Source organism: Chiloscyllium plagiosum, chromosome 2 (genome assembly GCF_004010195.1).
Source record: "Chiloscyllium plagiosum isolate BGI_BamShark_2017 chromosome 2, ASM401019v2, whole genome shotgun sequence".
NCBI lineage: Eukaryota > Metazoa > Chordata > Chondrichthyes > Orectolobiformes > Hemiscylliidae > Chiloscyllium > Chiloscyllium plagiosum.
This window is the reverse complement of record NC_057711.1, coordinates 39,611,543-39,631,943: the sequence shown is the minus strand read 5'-3', so window position 1 is coordinate 39,631,943 and position 20,401 is coordinate 39,611,543. Positions and strand designations below refer to the sequence as shown.

At 40.6% G+C, this 20,401-nt stretch overlaps 1 protein-coding gene across 1 annotated transcript in view; it reads left to right on the top strand.

The window, feature by feature from the left end:
• The window catches only part of LOC122559054 (xanthine dehydrogenase-like), a 360,223-nt gene that overhangs the window by 303,741 nt on the left and 36,081 nt on the right, over positions 1-20,401 (top strand). Inside the window, exons 19-24 of the mRNA XM_043708284.1 lie at positions 1,175-1,279; positions 2,832-2,910; positions 7,580-7,694; positions 9,940-10,020; positions 13,657-13,821; positions 14,934-15,071. Coding sequence (XP_043564219.1) covers positions 1,175-1,279; positions 2,832-2,910; positions 7,580-7,694; positions 9,940-10,020; positions 13,657-13,821; positions 14,934-15,071 — 683 coding nt within the window. The remainder of the gene's footprint in view (positions 1-1,174; positions 1,280-2,831; positions 2,911-7,579; positions 7,695-9,939; positions 10,021-13,656; positions 13,822-14,933; positions 15,072-20,401) is intronic.

The following is a 20,401-nucleotide window of genomic DNA, read 5'->3' as shown; positions in this document are numbered from 1 at the left end:
ATCGCCACCAGGACAGAACCCCATTGGTCCTCACCTACCACCCCACCAACGTCCAGATACATCAGATCATCCTTCATCATTTCCACCACCTCCAAACGGACCCCACCACCAAGGATATATTTCCCTCCCCACCCTATCAGCATTCCAGAAAGACCACCGCGACTCCCTCGTCTCCGCGACTCCGCGACTCCCTCCTCAGATCAACCCAACCCACCAACCCAACCTCCACTCCCAGCACCTTCCCCTGCAATCGCAAGAAATGCAAAACTTGCGCCCACATCTCCCCCCTCACTTCCCTCCAAGGCCCCAAGGGATCCTTCTATTTCCATCAGAAATTCACCTGCACCTCCACACACATCATTTACTGCATCTGCTGCACCCGAAATGGCTCTCCTATACATTGGGGAGACAGGCCGCCTACTTGCGGAACATTTCAGAGAACACCTCTGGGACACCCGCACCAACTAACCCAACCGCTCCGTGGCTGAACACTTTAACTCCTCGTCCCACTCCGCCAAGGACATGCAGGTCCTTGGCCTCCTCCATCATCAGACCATGGTAACACGACGCCTGGAGGAAGAGCGCCTCATCTTCCGCCTAGGAACCCTCCAACCACAAGGGATGAATGCAGATTTCTCCAGCTTCCTCATTTCCCCTCCGCCCCACCTTTTCTCTGTCCCAACCCTCAGATTTAGCACCGCCTTCTTGACCTGCAATCTTCTTTCTGACCTCTCCGCCCCCACCCCTCTTCGGCCTATCACCCTCACCTTAACCTCCTTCCACCTATTGCATTCCCAACGCCCCTCCCCCAAGTCCCTCCTCCCTACCTTTTATCTTAGCCTGCTTGGCACACCCTCCTCATTCCTGAAGAAGGGCTTATGCCCGAAATGTTGATTCTCCTGCTCCTTTGGTGCTGCCAGACCTGCTGCGCTTTTCCAGCAACACATTTTTAAGCTCTGATCCCTAGCATCTGCAGTCCTCACTTTCTCCTAGGATCATAAGAGTATCTAACTATATGTTTTGTACATTTTTATTGAAAATTTGTTTCAGATTTGTAGAGTTTGCAGATTTATTTTCGACATGCAATGCTTGTTTTCTTGAATTGTCTTTTACTTCAGTATTAGTCAAAATAATTATTGGTTTTAATAAGCTAAAAATGTTATTCTTTATACAGTGTTAATGTCAAAGCAAATCATTTGGGTGGAGGTTTTGGAGCTAAAGTTACACGAGCCAACTTAGTGGCTTGTGGTGCAGCGTTGGCAGCACATTTACTTAACAGGTAGGAAATAAATGAATACTGTACAAAGAATACAGTTAACCTCTTCATAATATAGTTAATAGAAACTTGATAGAATCGAATAGAACATGTCTTTATTTCTCCTTTCCATTCGGTGTGAATGATTGATAATAAAAGATGAATTATTCTTCTGGAGCAGACAAGGGTAAGTGGAAAATTTACAGATTTGTTCAAAATTTAATTTATGTTTTCATGCAAAAGGACATGTCTACCAGTATGTAGTTTGGTTACAGATTGAACACATTTGTCAAAAACCCAAGAAAGAAAACTTTTTTTAAAATACAACAAGTTACTGTGCTCTGGTATGGATCGCTTGAGAGGGTTTGGAAGAAAATTCAAAAAGATGGTTACTTGAAAAATAAAACAAAAAAAATTAGATCTATGGATTGGAGTGAGACTAATTGGATAATAGCTTGGTCATGGTGATCTACACTTTCTAGAGACATCAAGTCAATGTAGTTTTCCCTGGCAACATGGATGGATCTTTGGCCTCTCCACAGCTTCCACCCATTGCCAAACGATCATGAAATAGAAGCAAAGGTAGAACTTTTAAGCCTGTTCCACCAACCAAATAGATCATGGCACTTTGTCTTTTAAAATTGACATTCCTATCTACCCTGGTGACTCTTGATTCCTTTGCCTAATGAGCATCTATCTATCTCAATCTTTAAATAATTCAGTAATCCCATTTCTATTGCTTTCTGAAGCAGAGTTCCACAATCGCCTAACTCTCTGAGAGAAAATAATTGTTCTCATCTCTGTTGTAAAAGAATGACCCTCATTTAAAAGAAAAACAGCCTACTAGTTCCTTTCTTCATCTAAGCTTTCAGGGATTGCTCCAAATGTCTCCCTTCACATTCAACATCTGTTTCTTTGTTTATTTCTGTAATCATTTGACAAATACTTTACAATGTCTACTATGTCCAAATTTTCACATTAACATTGTGATTATTTTGTTGCTTCTATGAGAATATGTAGATTAATTTAATTAATGAATGGATTAGTTTTCTCTTTCCTGAACCCACGGTTGGATAACTGAAGTATTATGTTAGATATATACTTTGCAATACCTAGATACAAGCCACCAAAAAAAAAATTATTTGCCTGGTATTTGACTTTAATTGAAGAAAATAAATTGACTAATATTTGAAATAATATTGCGAAAGATATCTGAATGGCATGACTATTTAGGAATTATCTATTTAGAAGTGGATGTGAAGGTTATAATGGAAATGTAACATAGAGATCAATGAGAACATGTGAGTAGAAGCAATAAGTAAAGTGATCATCTAACATTTTGTGAGAAGTGATGGTTCCTGAGCTTCTGGGATTAAGGACTCATCACCAATGCAAAACAGCTTGCTAGGCATGCATAATGGAATTGGATAAAAATACTACATGTTCCCTCACTAGCTCAGGAATTGAGAAAATGTTGTTATGGAACCTTTCCTCTGAAGATCATAATTTTGGTGTGGAGTTCAGTTTGGTAAATTTCAGTGAGGAATTATTCATATGTACCGTATTGTTTTTATAGACCTGCTCAGTGCATAATGGATCTGGCCACCAACATGAAAGCAATTGGCAAACGCCATGGCTATATTTTCAAATACAAGGTTAGAAAATATTTACATTTCTTGGTGAATCTATCTTTATGTCAACTTTAGCCACTTTGATATGAAGCAGATTAATGTAAGGTTATTTTTATAAACAAATGATAATGAAGATATGTGTTGAACAATTAAGGTGTAAATTAATTTTAGGTGTAGAAAGATTCATGACTTTTTTAAAAAAGAAATGTTTTCCAATGATAATCTTGTGCACAAAAGAAGTAAGGAAATCAAATGCTACTTGGTAAATATCGATCTAAATGAGATGGAGGAGTAAAAGGACTTGGTAGTACAAATGCATAAATTACATGCAAATTAAAAGTTGTAGACAAAATCAAACCAAGCACCATATTTTATTTCTAAAAGTATAAAAATGAAAAATAGAAAAAATTTTGCTAATCCTTTGCCTAACCTTGGAGTATGTTTTACACCATATTGTTAAATGGACATAGTGATGCTCAAACTGGTGGACAAGAGTAAAAGCAAAAGAGGTCTATAATATGTCTTTCAAAATACAGAAGTTTGAATAAATCAGAACGAATTTCTTTGTGTTGAAGAGCAAGACTGAAGGTCATCAAATAGCCAATTCAGAAGAAACATTTTCACCCAGAGAGTGCTGAAAATGCGGAATTCACTATCACGAGGAGTTGATATGAATATTGTAGTTGCACGGAAGGAGAAGCTGAATTGACAAATGAAGAAGAAGAGAACATAGAAACATAGAAAAAAGGTGCAGGAGTAGGCTATTTAGCCCTCCGGGCCTGCAGCACCATTCAATACCACCATTGCTGATCATGCAATCCCAGTAGCTCATTATCGTCTTTCCCTTACCCCTTGATTGCTCTAGCCACAAGGGCCACATCTAGTTCCCTCTTGAATATATCTAATGAAATGGCTCCAACAGCTTCCAGTGGTAGACAATTCCACAGATTCACAACTATTTTCTGTGAAGAAATTCTTCCTCTTCTCAGACTTGAAAAGCTTACTCCTTATTCTTAGATTTTGACCCCTAGTTCTGGACTTCCCTGACATGAGGAACATTCTTCCCGCATCTAGTCTATCCAGTCCCATCAGGGTTCTATATGTTTCTATGAGATTCCACCGCCCCACCCCCCTCCCCATCTCATTCTTCTAAATTCCAGTGAATACAAGCCAAGTCAATCCAGTCTTTCCTCATAGGTCAGTCCTGCCATCTTGGGAATCTGGTGAACCTTTGCTGGAATCCCTCAAGAGCAAGAATGTCCTTCCTCAGACCAGGAGACCAAAACTGCGCACAATATTCAAGGTGTAGCCTCACCAAGGCCTGTCTAACTGCAACAAGACATCCTTCCTCTGATACTCAAATCCAATCCCTATGAAGGCCAGCATGTCATTAGCTTTCCTCACTGCCAACTGCAACTGTATGCCAACAGTGACTGTTCCACCATGACACCCATGTCTCGTTGCACCTCACCTTTTCCTAAATTTCCACCATTCCAATAATAATCTGCCCAACTAATTTTGCAATCAAAATGAATAACCTCACATTTATCCACGTTCTCTTGCATTTGCCAAGTATTTGCCCACTCAGCCTGTCCAGGTCACGATGCAATCTCTTCGCATCCTCCTCACAGCACACACTGCCACTCAGCTTAGTGTCATCTGCAACATTGGAGATATCACATTCAACTCCTTCATCCAAATCATCGAATGTGAATAGCTGGGATCCCAGCACTGAACCCTGCGGCACCCCACTCATCGTAGTCTGCCACACTGAAAAGGACCAGTTTATTCCAACTCTCTGCTTCCTGCCTGCCAAGCTGTTCTCTATGACCTTTAATTTCCCTTTCTAAACTCTTCTGTGGAACCTTGTCAAAAGTCTTTTGAAAGTCCAGATGCACAGCCTCTACTGAATCACCCTTGTCCACTTTACTGGTCACATCTCAAAAAATGTCAAAAGATTTGTCAGGCATGATTTCTCTTTAATGAATCCATGCTGACTAGGACCAATTCTGTCACTGCTTTCCCAATGCTCAGTTATTACACCTTTAATAATTGACTCCAGCATTTTCCCCACCACCAAAGCCAGGCTAAACAGGCCGGGTTAGTAAGAAACTACAGGAGGAGCCACAGCTAGTGATAAATGTCAGTCTGGACTGATCAGGCCAAAAGGCATGTTATTGTGCCTTTTAACATTTTCATTGCAAACCTTATTTAAGCTAAAAAGAACTGTCCACAGTCATGATGCTCTTGCACACAACTACTAAAATCTAGTAGTCTGGCCGTTATACATCATCCATTGATCAGGTAGTTCATATTAAACTAATGTGTTGTGAATAAGAACTTAAGCCCATCCATCTAATTCTTTCATATCAGCTATCTTGTTCTCTTGTCATTCCCCTTAAATTTATAATGCTGAATGCTATTTCTAAACTATAAACCAGTCAATCATTCTTTATAACTGCTCATGGTTTCTATTGATTCCCAATAGCTAGCTCATGTATCTATATTTTACTACGAATAAATTTTTACCCAATTTTTCTATTTTTATTTTGTACTCCAGACTTTAAGTGCTGTCACTTAGCTTTTAAATTAGATTAGATTCCCTACAGTGTGAAAACAGGCCCTTCAGCCTAACAAATCCACACCGACCCTCCAAAGAGAAACCCCCCCCTCACACCCCCCCCATATTTATCCCTGACTAATCCACCTAACACTATGGGCAATTTAGCATGACCAATTCACCTAACCTGCACATCTTTGGACTGTGGGAGGAAACCGGAGCACCTGGAGGAAACCCACGCAGACATGAGAAGAATGTGCAAACTCCACACGGACAGTTGTCTGAGGTGGGAATTGAACCCGGGTCTCTAGCGCTGTGAGGCAGCAGTGCTAACCACTGAGCCACCATGACGCCCTCATTTGAATCATGTGCCTGACAGAAAACTTTTCAAAATTCAAATTTGCTACATTATCTTGTTAAAGATTATCAAGATCCATGCTCATCCTTTTTTCATTATGTTATATTTATTATTATCACGTTATTCTATTTTTCTACATTACTCAGCTATTTAAATTAATGTTAAAAATCACACAACACCAGGTTATTTCCTGGTGTTGTGTGATTTTTAACTTTGTACACCCCAGTCCAACACTGGCATCTCCAAATCATTTAAATTAATGGTTTAAGTTACCTTCAATGGACTCCTGTCAACCAACCTGTAAAACAGAGAGAAAACTGAAGATAATGCTTCAAATGCTTCATCAAGGTTAATTAAGACATAAAATATAGGGGCAGAAATTAGGCCATTCAGCACATCAAGTCTGATCTGTCATTAAATCATGGCTGATAAGTTTCAAAACTCCATTCTTCTGCTTTCTCCATGTAACCCTTGATGTCTTTAATACTCAAGAACCTATCTATCTCAGTCTTAAATATACTCAATGACCTGGCCTCCACTGCCTTCAGTGGCAAGAAATTTCATAGATTCACCACTCTCTGGATGAAGAAGTTTCTCCTTATCTCTTTCTAAAAGGTCTTCCCTTTACTCTAAAGCTATGCCCTTGGGCCCTAGTCTATCCTGCCAATGGAAACATCCTCCCAATATCTTCTCTGCCATTCAGTATTCTGTATGTTTGAGTTCATTCCCCCTCATTCTTCTAAACTCCATTGAGTATTAACCCAGAGTCCTCAAACGTTCCTCATATGTTAAGCTGTTCATTCCTGGGACCATTCTCGTGAACGTCCTCTGAACATGCTCCAGGACCAGTACATCTTTCCTGAGATATGGAGACCAACACTGTGCACAATACTCCAACTGTTGTCTGACCAGAGCCTTAGAGGGCCTCAGAAGTATATCCCTGCTTTTATATTCAAATCCTCTCAAAATAAATGCAATCATTACATTTGCCTTCCCAACTGCTGACTCAACCTGCAAGTTTATCTTGAGAGAATCCTGGACTAGAACTCCCAAGTGCTTTGCACACAGACTTCTGAATTTTCTCCCCATTAGAAAATAGACCATGCCTCTATTCTTTCTGTCAAAATGCATGACCTCACTCTTTCCCATGTTGTATTCCATCTGCCACTTCTTTGCCCACTCTGCTAATCTATCCAAATCCTCTGAAGCCTCCCCTCCTCCTCCTCAATGCTACTTGTCTTTACCTGCCTTTGTATCATCTGTAAACTTAGTCAGAATGCCCTCAGCTCCTTCATCTTGATTTTTAATGTATAAAGTGAAAAGTTGTGGTCCCAACACTGAGCCTTGCAGAACACCACTTATCACCAGCTGCCTCTTGAGAAGGACCCTTTTATCCCCACTCTCTGCTTTCTATCCATGCTCACACCTTGCCTCTGACACCGTGGGCCCTTATCTTACTAAGTAGCTTCCCGTACAGCACCTTCTCAAAGACCAAAGACTTTCTTGAAATAATTAACCCTCCTGCATGTACATGTGGGCTGTACGGGGTTAACATTAAACAAGAGGTGCAAAGGCCTATACATCAAACTTCCCTCAACATTTCCTGACATTGCTTTATGTAATGATCCCTCAATTATGGATCATATATTGGGTTGGTGTACTTAGGTGATCTGGAAGTATACTTTCTTATTAAGTAGGCACAGTCCAGTCATGCAACAATGCATCGCTTGGAACAACTGGTGCTTTAACAAGATAATATGTTTGATTTGTTCCAGGTGGGGTTTAACGATGATGGCACCCTAAACGGGGTTATCATTACTTACTATTGTGATAATGGAAGCAGTGCGAATGACAATGAAGTATCAGCATACTTTGTATTTTCCGATAATGGTAAAGTATCTCATTTTAAATGCAGTCTCCACATATCATCAATATTTGAGCCTCGAGGGATATTTATTGACTCCTTGAGTACCTTGATCTGTAAACAAAATGAAATCTTTTGAGTCAACACAATCACTTTTCATTTAATTCATTTACAAGGTTAATAAGAATAAGATTTTAATAGACAATAATTTAATCCAAGTTCATTGCCCTTTATTGTTGAAGCATTAAACATAGCAAATTATCCAGTTAGAAATGAATGTATATTTTGTCTTAAGCTTTTCATTCATGCTCGTTCTTGATTGTACACTATAAAAACATTCCATTTTTCAGTAAAACTTCCTATGATGAGCGGCTACTAACTGCATTTAATGGTCTGCACAGAATTGGCCGTACATAAGCAGTCACCATAAAAAATTCTGGCAGCTTCTAGAAATATGGGGCTAAATCTTATGACTTTTTTGGCTAAGTGTGTGTTGTGTTGGGTTTTTGGAGCATTTTTCTACACAAGACCTAGTGAGATTTCTCACTGTATCTTACCAAACCCAGTTCAAAAATTACCTACTCCATTCTTACGGTATCCTTCAAATACATTTTCTACGAGGAGAAAGTGATGACTGCAGATGCTGGAGATCAGAGCTGAAAATGTGTTGCTGGAAAAGTGCATCAGGTCAGGCAGCATCCAAGGAACAGGAGAATCGACGTTGCGGGCATAAGCCCTTCCTCAGGAATGGCTTCATTTTCAGCTCTATACATTTTCTACCCCAATCTAACTGCGCACCATTCCCAGAAAAGAAAACCAATGTTCAGCAGAGATCTGCTGAATGTGTGGCATTCTTAGCACCCAACCCTTTTTTTGAAAGTTTGCTATACCTCCAGAGAAGATTGGCAATCCAACATTGCCCCTCAACAGCAGCAGAATGGCACAGCCATCGCAAAGCCATGCCGCTCATGTGACATAGCCACATGGCTGACTCTCCCTGACACAGACAGCAGAGTTCTGACATCCTAGGCACTGCTTAAACACCATATCACACAGTTACCTGTCCTTTGCCATTTTACCATCTAAACACCCTGTCTAGGTCACCACTGCTCTATCTCCAACTCCCTTTGGACACACACATCTTGTCACTATTCAGGCAGGAACATCACATACAAGCAAGCAATTGGACACAATTCCTGGCAGGAGCATTTAATTCCTGATGTGAAAACAGTCATAAACTAAATGAGGCTGCAGTTCACCACAACATTATAAACCAAATGCTGATATTATGACCAATGGAAATTTAATATTCGATGCTGGTTGGCTGCCCCCCCCTCCTCCCTCCCCCCTCCACACTCCCCCCCCCCCCCAGCTAAAGAAGGTGATTCATAAGACCTAAGACTAGAAGTTAGGCCATTCAGTCCATCAAGTCTGCTCCATCATTCAATCATGGCTAATAAGTTTCTCAACCCCATTCTCCTGCTTTCTCCCATAACCCTTGATCTCCTTGACAATCAAGAACCTATCTATTTCTGTCTTAAATATATTCAATGATCTGACCTCCACAGCCTTCTGTGAAAGTGAATTCCATAGATTTCATAGAGTTCTCCTTATTTCTGTTCTAGAAAGGTCTTCCCTTTATTTTAATACTGTGCCCTCATTGGCTCCAAATTCTTGTTATATTTTAAGAAATAAAATAAGTCTAGCTTTCATGCCCTAAAGCAGGGCAATTCAGAATGGGCAGTAAACACTGGTCTAGATAGTGACACCCATACACTAGAAATGAGTTAAAAAAAAAGACAGTGGCTAAGATGGATATGTCCCATGGAGAGTTAAATAATCTGAATGATTTCAACTTGCATGATTGTGTTAACTCAAAAGATTTCACTTTGTTTATACCTTTGTTTATATGCAGGAGGATTAAAATTGTATCCATTGAATTTGATGATGTCACCTAAATCCGTTGGCATTCAACAGTACACCCATTGTAGGTGCGGACAAAGTTAAATCAACTTCTCTTTACATTTGTATTCAAGATATAGGTCAATCATGAAAACTCCTCATTGGCTCCAGTCAACTTAAATTATTATTATATTCTAAAGTAGAATTAAAGGAAGGCTAGTTTTTATTGCATTTAAACGTTGATGAAATTTAAATACTCTAAAGAAATACTATATCGTCAAGTTACTGATATAGTTCAAGATATGATCATTCCCCTTTTTTTTCTTTCTCCTCTCATACCAATGGTGTGACCCCATGTTTATTTGACAGCATACAAGTGTAAGAACTGGAAGCTGATCCCTGTCGCACTGAAGACGAACCGTGCAGCTCACACATGGTGCAGATCTCCAGGTAATAGAAGGATTTAGGTTATGTGTGTTTAAATAGGTCAAAGACCTATTTGGACTTTGTAAACTCTATATTCCATACTAGCCTTTTTTATTACTATTTCAATCCTGTAACACTGAAAGTATCTGTACCTTTGTATCTGGACTTAAGGTGGCACCGAGAGGCAACATTATACATTTTTCACTGCAGCTCACTCAAAGCTATTCTATTCAATTCTAAAAACTGTATCTTAGAGAAAGCAGCTCACGTAGATTACTTCAACATACAGACATGTGAGTGAGTCAAGGCACTTTGCCATTGAAAGGCAAGGTGTGATGTTCGAATAATGGTTTTTCATCTGCTGGTGTTTGAGCTCTGATTGTTCAGCACAGGAATATTTGAATTGGAAATTACAAATCTTGAACTGGGAACAGCAATATCATTGTCGTAAGCTGATGCATAATATCTAATCAGATTCATACAACAAGCAAATCTCAGGTAAAAAATTACCCATGTCCAGTCCATGTTACTCAAGATGAATTCTCAGATAGACATATTAACAGATTATATTCATTGTCTACTTTATTAAAGGCAATGCCCATTTCAGTAGTGATAATGAAATTGACTATTTTGCTTTTCTTGAGGCCACATATGATCCTGAAGCTGTAAACTTAAAACCATAATCTTGCTTCTTTGGGTCAATAATTACCAACTGAAGACAATTTCTATATTCAATACTGTTTATAATATTGCTATGCCATTCTGACTACTATCAAACTTAAGCTGGCAGTCAACCACAAGTCATTGGAGAAAGTGGGTTTCATCAGTTCCCTCTAATTTCCAATGTTACTTCATTGTAAATGCTAAAACAGTCACTGGCAACTAAATTTGTGTAAGTATAGACTAAATTGGAAAGTGGTAAGTAGAATTAAACTGCAATAAATGGGATAGATAAAGGGGAACCAGTAGATTTGGATTTTCAGAAGGCGCTTGATAAGGTACCACACATTAGGCTACTTAATATTATATGAGCCCATGGTATAAGGGGTCATGTATTAGCATAAGTAGAGGATTGGCTAATTAATAGAAGACAGAGTTGGGAAAAGCGGACATTTTCAGGATGACAAACTATAATCAGTGAAGTGCCAAAGAGATCAATGTTGGAGCCATAATTATTTACTTTATTTATTAATGACTTGGATGTGGCAAGAGTGCGTGCTGTCTTCAAGTTGTGGATGGCGCAAACTAGATAGGAAATCAAGTGGTGAAGATGACTCAGAGATTGCATAGGGGTATAGACATGTTAAGGGAGTGGACAAAAACTTGAAATGGATAGTATGGGAAACTGTGAGTTCTGGACTTTGGGAAGAAGAATAGACAATCTGAATATTATGTAAATGCAGAAAGACTGCAAAAAAACTATAAGGAATTTGGAGAGTCCATATCCAGGGATCACAAAAAGCTAGCATTAAAGTTCATTAGTTAATAGGAAATGAAAATTGAATGTTGGTCTTTATTTCAAAGAGAATGGAACATAAAAATAGGGAAATCCCTCCAAAACAACACAAGATCTGGAGCCAGACCACATCTGGAATACTGTGAATAGTTTTGGACTCCTTATCTAAGGAAAGGTATAGTGCACTGTAGGCAGGCCAGAGAATGTTCACGAGATTTGCAGGAAGGATTTTATCATGAAGGAGGTTCAGTAGATTGACCCTGTACTCATTAGAGTTTAGACGAATGAGAGGCGACCTTATTAAAACACAAGATTCTTGATTTAGAGGTGCTAGTGTTGGACTGGGGCATACAGTTAAAAATCACACAACACCAAGTTATAGTCCAATGGGTTTATTTGGATGCACTAGCTTTTATGCACTGCTCCTTCATTAGGTGGAGAAAGTGAGGTCTGCAGATGCTGGAGATCAGAGCTGAAAATATGTTGCTGGAAAAGCGCAGCAGGTCAGGCAGCATCCAGGGAATAGGAGAATCGACGTTTCGGGCATAAGCCCTTCTTCAGGAATGAGGAAAGTTTGTCCAGCAGGCTAAGATAAAAGGTAGGGAGGAGGGACTTGGGGGATGGGCGTCGGAAATATTCACCTGCACCTCCACACATATCATCTATTGCATCCTCTGCACCCGATGTGGCCTCCTCTATATTGGGGAGACAGGCCGGCTCCTTGCGGAGCGTTTCAGAGAACACCTCTGGGACACCCGGACCAACCAACCCAACCCCCTGTGGCTCAACATTTCAACTCCCCCTCCCACTCCATCAAGGATATGCAGGTCTTTGGACTCCTCCATTGCCAGACCACAAAACGACGGTTGGAGGAAGAGCGCCTCATTTTCCGGCTAGGAACCCTCCAACCACAAGGGATGAACTCGGATTTCACCAGTTTCCTCATTTCCCCTCCCCCCACCTTGTCTCGATCAAATCCATCGAATTCAGCACCGCCTTCCTAACCTGCAATCTTCTTCCTGACCTCTCCACCTCCATTCCAGTCTGACCTATCACCCTCACCTTGACCTCTTTCCACCTATCACATTTCTGACGCCCCTCCCCCAAGTCCCTCCTCCCTACCTTTTATCTTAGCCTGCTGGACAAACTTTCCTCATTCCTGAAGAAGGGCTTATGCCCGAAACGTCGATTCTCCTGTTCCCTGGATGCTGCCTGACCTGCTGCGCTTTTCCAGCAACACATTTTCAGCTCCTTCATTAGGTGGTTTTCCAAATAAACCTATTGGACTATAACCTGGTATTGTATGATTTTTAACTTCAGAAGATTCTTAGGGGGCTTGTCAGAGTAGTTGCAGAGAGGTTATTTCCTCTGCTTGTAGAGCGAAAGAACAGAGGGGATAATCTCAGAATAAGGGCTTTTCTTTTCAACAGTGATGGAGGGATTTCTTCTCGCAGAGCAGTGAATCTATAAAATTTACGACTGCAGAGGACTTTTCAGAAAGATTTGTAAATTATATTCAAAACTGAGATAGACAGATACTTAATCAGTAAGGGAATTAAGGGTAAAAGGAAAAGGCAGGAAAGTGAATTTAAGGATTAACAGATCAGCCATAATTTCATTGAATGGCAGAGTAGACTATTTGGGCATAATGGCCTTCATCTGCTTCTGTGGGTGTATGGTTTTATAGGGAGATAGATAGTAGATAGATTTCTGAATGATCAGGGCTATGATGAGCTGAGCTGGCACAAAAGAGGATTTTGAGATCTGAGGCAGATTGGCCGTGTTCTTGTGTGTGAGAGTGCAGGCTTAAGGAGCTGAATGGCCTACTCATATTCCTATTTATTGCGTTTTTATCTTCTTATGTAACTTTTTATTGAAGAGATGGAAATGAAATATTGAAATCACTTGTAAGGATCAATAAATGATTGAATATGTTGATATTCTGATTTTAATAATTTGGATAATGGCAACCATTGACTAGCACACAGAGGGAGCTATTTGCTCTTCTAATAATGTCACATTATCAGGAAGTTTCATCTCAAAGACTGCACCATTACAATGAAGCACTGCACAAAGCAAGATTAAAATATCACGTGAGATTAGATACTCAACTCAGCAATGTGACATGACCATAATATATCAGAGGCTAGAGTTCCATCACTAAGCCAAGTTGACATTTAAATGTAAAATTTCTGTTTTTACAGGTTCAGTACCCAACATATTTGTCATTGAGACAATTCTTGAACATGTGGCCAAATTTCTGAACTTGGATCCTATCGCTGTAAAACAGAGGAACTTGTATTCTAAAGGAGACATCACACCACTGGGCTTCGACCTGCCCTACTGCAGCATCCGGGATCTTTACTCAAGTGAGTCTGGTGCTAGATTGGACAGATTCTGATTCTGTGATGATCTACAAGCTGAATATAGTGATATCAATCCCGAGAGCAATTTATCTGCCTAAGTTGTCAACAGACGAGCTGCAGAACTGAATGAAACCAATTGTTTAACCAATCAATGAATTGTTAAACCAATCAGATCGGTTTTTGCAACAGTTGGCAGTGATTACAGGCTTGCCATTAAATCAGCTTTTTTATTCTGGATTTGTATTGAATTCAAATTCCACCATCCGTCTTGATGGGATTCAAACTTTTGTCCCCAGGACAATATGTCAGATTCTGGATTATTACTATATTAACTTTGCCACTATGCCACCATCTCTCCAGGAAACTGGATATTCCTTTATATGGTCTTTCTGTCACAAGGTAAAAACAATGACTGCAGATGCTGGAAAACAGATTCTGGATTCGTGGTGCTCTTCAGCCGTATTCCTGATGAAGAGCTTTTGCCTGAAATGTCGATTTTCCTGCTCCTCAGATGCTGCCTGAACTGCTGTGCTTTCCCAGCACCACTAATCCAGAATCTTTCTGTCACAAAAAAAGCATCAGTAGCAGTAAAATTAATACAACAATCAAACTATCAACTTAGTAGACTCCAGCAAAAGGAAATGCTTTAAACAGGGCAAATTGGTTTGTGTGAAGTTGATTTTACAAATGAGTATGCTCAACATGGAGCTTGTATGTCAGGATGCTAATGATGTAGACGTGCTGATGTTGGACTGGGGTGGACAAGGTCAGAAATCGCACAACACCAAATTATAGTCCAACGGGTTTATTTGAAATCACAAACTTTTGGAACAGCGTTGTTGGATCTAGTGTTGTGTGACTTCTGACCAGGATACCAATGACAATGCAAAGGTTAGTTAGCACATTTCATGGCTCATCTGATTTTTGTTTAGTTTTAGTCATACCTCGTGATGATTATACAAGTCATGTGAAATGTTTCTGCTGTGTTTGAATATTGCACATCCATGCCAATGTATGCAAAAATGTTCAGACAATATGATAACCATACTGTTTTTATGTCTTGCACTCGCTAAATGAACTGGAGCCTTAACCATTTTTATTGTCAATCTAAACAGCTCAGTTACAAGAAGTGAATGTGGCTGAGCGCCTGCAAGCAATTAACAAATTCAATGCAGACAACAGATGGAAGAAAAAAGGACTGGCAGTGGTTCCCCTCAAATATGCCTTGGACTGGACTGAAGGCTTTTACCTGTGTAAGTGCTCTTTAGAAACACTAATTCAGTGGTTAGTTTAAATTGCATCATTGAAATCATTGGAGGTTGTGCACATATTGTAGAAGAAAAAAAAACTCAGTTGCTCTCGTAAAGTATGATTTCAATTTCACTGATTTAATTTTTATGTATCATTCCATGTTATGACTTATTTTGGAACTTATTTTATCGGACATTAGATTTGGGTCAGATGCAATAATCAATATATTTGCAGACAACTTTGCAGTGCACCTCCAGTCCCAACACAAGCATGACCCTAACCTTCCCATAGCTGGCCATTTAAACACAGCGTCCTGCTCAAATGCGCATATGTCTGCCCTGGGCATGCTGAAATGCTCCAGTGAATCACAGCGCAAAGTGGAGGAACAACATCTCACCTTCAGAATAGACAATTTACAACCTTCTGGACTTAATATTAAGTTCGACACCTTCATATTGTGAACCCACTCCCACTCCTTTCCTTCCTTTTAGCTTTATTTGCTGCATTCTCTGTCACCATGTCCTCTCTCCTCTTTACCCATTCCAGTGGAACTATCTGTTCTTTCCAGTCTGTCAGTTAGATGCACCATTGTTCTGCCATTCTCACATTCCAATCACTTAATCTGCAATATCAGCAGCCTTTCTCCCCCAGCACTCCATCCTTCCCACTATTGCATAAATGCTGCCCCCTCCACATTTCACATCAGCTCTGATGGAAGAGTCATCTAGAGTCAAAATGTTAGCTTGCCTGTGATTTTCAGTATTTTTTGTTTACAGTACAGATTCCAGCATCTGTGGTAACTTGTTCCTACATTTGGTTGTCTTGTTTGTGTGACACAAAAAGAAATATTTTATTTCAGCTTGGTTGCATCTTCTTCTACTGTCAGGATATATAATAGATTAAAAATAGCTTTGTCCATAAGACTCACAGAGTTACTACCATGGAGAAGGAGACAGTTCAGCCTATCGTGTCTGTGCTGGCTGTCCAAATGAGCGATTTACTTGGTGCTATCCCCCTGCACATACTTTTTTAACAAAGTCTAATTTCCTCTTGAATGCTTCACTTTCACCTATCTCCACCACATTCACTGACAGTTCATTCCAGACCTTAACTACTTGCTGCATCTAAATGTTTTTCCTTATATCACATATGTTTCTTTTAACAATTATTTTAAATTGTTGCCCTCTTGTTCTTGACAATATCGCAGAAAAATGATACTGGGATAATCAGCTGGAATTGATCAGAGTCAGATTCATTTCAGCTTACTCTACAAGCAGATTGACCCAGATCAGATTGGATAATACAATGCAAAGCTATCATTGTTCAAGATAAATTAGCTCTAGCATGACAAGGAGAAAGTGAGGACTGCAGATGCTGGAGATCAGAGATGGAAAATGTGTTGCTGGAAAAGCACAGCAGGTCAGGCAGCATCCAAGGAGCAGGAGAATCGACGTTTTGGGCATAAGCCCTTCTTCAGGGCTTATGCCCGAGATGTCGATTCTCCTGCTCCTTGGATGCTGCCTGACCTGCTGTGCTTTTCCAGCAACACATTTTTCATCTCTAACATGACAGTCTGATGATATTTGAAAAGAATGAACTGCAACAAGAAGGGGATTTGTCTGATTTATTCAGGTTGAGAGGATTTTAGGTTGGCTTAGGAGATCAATCTGCTCGAACGTTTCTGTGATAACCCATAAAAGGCTCATCGGAAATCATTAATTAATCTAGTGTGGGGCTTGTTGAGTATGAACTCCCTTGGCAGGAGGCAATGACCTGCCTGCTGGAACTCAACACCTGAACCCAATATAAGGCAGACCCAGAAGGGCTTTCAATGTACAATAGTGGTGTGCCTACCCCTGAACTGAGAGACTTGGGTTCAAGTCCCATCTGCTCCAGAGGTGTATTACAACATCTCTGAACAAGTTGATTAGAAAATATAAAGCAGACCCAGGGATAAGTCTGCAGAACTGTGTGTCCCAGGCTGAGACTAGCCGATGTGTGCCTCAAATATTGGCTCTGTTTTGTTTTCCAATAATAAACAATGTTCCTTTCCAATTGGGCTTCCTGAGTTATTACACATTCATATCGCTAGGGCATGACATAATCCAAATGTAACAGGGGTTGCAACCAGGAAAACCTTTGGAGTCTAAGAGTTGAATTTGCACCATTATGACAGGAATTGAGGGGTGAGGAAATTTAGCAACCTCATGAAGCTGAATCTGATTCTGAGGAACTCACCCACTTAATTTTTAACCTCCGGTGCCAGAGTCTATAGGCCTGAAGCATGTCTGAGGTCTGAATGGAAGTGAATGGAAAAGAAAAATGGTCAGACCACATCAATAGCCTTCAATGAATTCAGCAGGGTCAGGGGCCCTGCATGCAGGTTTGCAATACAGAGCTTTACTCGCACCACTGGGATTTACAGGCCTTCAGAAATGAGACTCAGAATTCTAGAAGGGAAGTTGAGAAACAACTTTGTAAGGAGATCTCGGTTATCTGTATGAATAATAGGGTGGATATGAGGGGTGACCTTATAGAGGTTTATAAAGTCATGAGGGGCATGGATAGGATAAACAGACAAGGTCTTTTCCCTGGGATGGGGGAGTCCAGAATTGGAGGGCATAGGTTTAGGGTGAGAGGTGAAAGATATAAAAGAGACCTAAGGGGCAACCTTTTCACGCAGAGGGTGGGACGTGTATGGAATGTGCTGCCAGAGGAAGTGGTGGAGGCTGGGCTGCTAGAGGAAGTGGTGGAGGTTGGTACAATTACAACATTTAAATGGCATCTGGATGGGTATATGAATAGGGAGGGATGGAGGGATATGGGCTGAAAATGTGTTGCTGGAAAAGCGCAGCAGGTCAGGCAGCATCCAGGAAACAGGAGAATCGACGTTTCGGGCATAAGCCCTTCTCCTGTTCCCTGGATGCTGCCTGACCTGCTGCGCTTTTCCAGCAACACATTTTCAGCTCTGATCTCCAGCATCTGCAGACCTCACTTTCTCCTCCTGGAGGGATATGGGCCAAGTGCTGGCAAATTATATTAGCTTCAATTAGGATATCTCTATGTTCTATGATAGTTTAGTGACAAATAAATTATTCAATTAAATACCAAGTAATAAATAATTTGCTTCATGAAGATTCCAAGGACCACAAATGGAGGAGGGTGGTTCTTAAAAATGGCCAGTAGGGAGCAATTAGAGTCATAGAGATGTACAGTACGGAAACTGAACTTTCAGTCCAATTTGTCCATGCCAACCAGATAACCCAACCTAATCTAGTCCCACATGTCAGCACTTGACCCAAATCCCTTCCTATTCATATACCCATCCAGATGCCATTTAAATGTTGCAATTGTGCCAGCCTCCACCACTTCCTCTGGCAGCTCATTTCATACACGTACCATCCTCTGTGTGAAAAAGTTGCCCCTTAGGTCTCTTTTATATCTTTCCCCTCTCACCTAAACCTATGCCCTCTAGTTCCAGAATCCCCCATCCCAGGAAAAAGACTATTTATCCTATCTGTGCCCCTCATGATTTTATAAACCTCTATAAGGTCACCCCTCAGCCTCCAACGCTCTAGGGACAACAGCCCCGGCTTGTTCAGCCTCTCGCTAATGCTCAAATCTCCAACCCTGGCAACATCCTTGTAAATCTTTTCTGAACCCTTTCAAGTTTCACAATATCCTTCCAATAGAACGGAGACCAGAATTGCACACAATATTCCAACAGTGGCCTAACCAATGTCCTGTACAGTCACAACATGACCTCCCAACTCCTGTTCTCAATACTCTGACCAATAAAGGAAAGCATACCAAATGCCTTCTTCACTATTCTATCTACCTATGACTCTTCTTTCAAGGAGCTATAAACTTGCACTCCAAGGTTTCTTTGTTCAGCAACACTCCCTAGGACCCTACCATTAAGTGTATAACTCCTGCTAAGATTTGCTTTCCCAAAATGCAGCAGCTTGCATTTATCTAAATTCAACTCCATCCCAAGCTTTTTTCGTCCTGTAACTACTCATTCTACCGAGAATAATTGCCTTTAGAAGCTTCTCAGTTTTGCTTGGACTCCTCAGTGCCATACCTGGTAAAATGGTGCCATCAATAGTACTGATAATGTCACTAAATTAGCAATCCTTTGGCTCAACTAACACTCTAGGGGCACTAGTAGAATTGACAGCTAGACTTAGCAATAGGACTATGAAACAATCATCAATTGTTATAAAACCATTTAGTTCATTTATGCCCGAGAGAGAAGGAAATCTGCCACCCATACCTGATCTGACTGACATCTCATTCTAGACTCACAGTAAACTTAACTTCCCCTGTAATGACCTGGCAATGCACGCAGTTTGGAGCATTTAGAAATGGAAACCAAATGCTAGTCAGTGATGCCCATATTCCCTGAAAAATGAATTTGTTGAACTATATGAGTTAGATTATGTGTTGCACCAACTCATGAAGCTCCTTCTTTAGTACATTCCAAATGTGCTGTTAAAGAAGCATGGGTGGCAAATGCAATGGAATGCCACAACCTACAAATTCCCTTCCAAGCCACACACCATTCTGACTTGGAAATGTATCACCAACAATTTCACTGTGCTGTGTCAACATGCTGGAGCTCCCTTCCTATCTGTAGGAGGATTTGCACCAGATGGACTACAACAGTTTAAGAAGGTAGCTCACCTTGTCAAAGAAGTGAGGGCTGGACGACAAATGCAGGCCTTTGTAGTTAGGCCCACATCCCATGGAAGAATAATCAAACAAATCTGGCAAGTGGTGATAGTTTCACATATCAATGCTCCACAGTCAGCAGAAATCTGTCATGATGTTGAAATAAACACATGCTTTACAAAAGCTGGAGCCATTACACTGCACTGAATAAGAGAATGTAGGAGGCCAATAGCAATTTGACTGAGAACGCCAAACTGCAAGTCTACCAAACTTGAATCCTCAATGCATTCCTCTAGAAACTAGACAACATGGGTTCAGTGGAAGAAAAAGCCAACCAACTGTCGTCTTTGGTGTTGCAGTTACATCCTCAAAATCATTTGGAAGTACAGGGCCATCAATTCAAAGATCATTAAGTGTGCTAATTCCATCAGCATACACCCATTGCTAAACCACCATCAAATGCAAGACTCAACCATGTCAATGGACAGACTATAGTTGCATACCCAAAGACCTTCTGCACAGTGAACTGACCAGTGGATCACTGCTAACCTGGGTGTTCATATCTTGGTTGCAATGACACATACAAAAATGAGGAATGAGGATGGCTAACAGTGACAACTGACATCAAGGGCATAGTTTTCAATAGGGATGCCCTGTG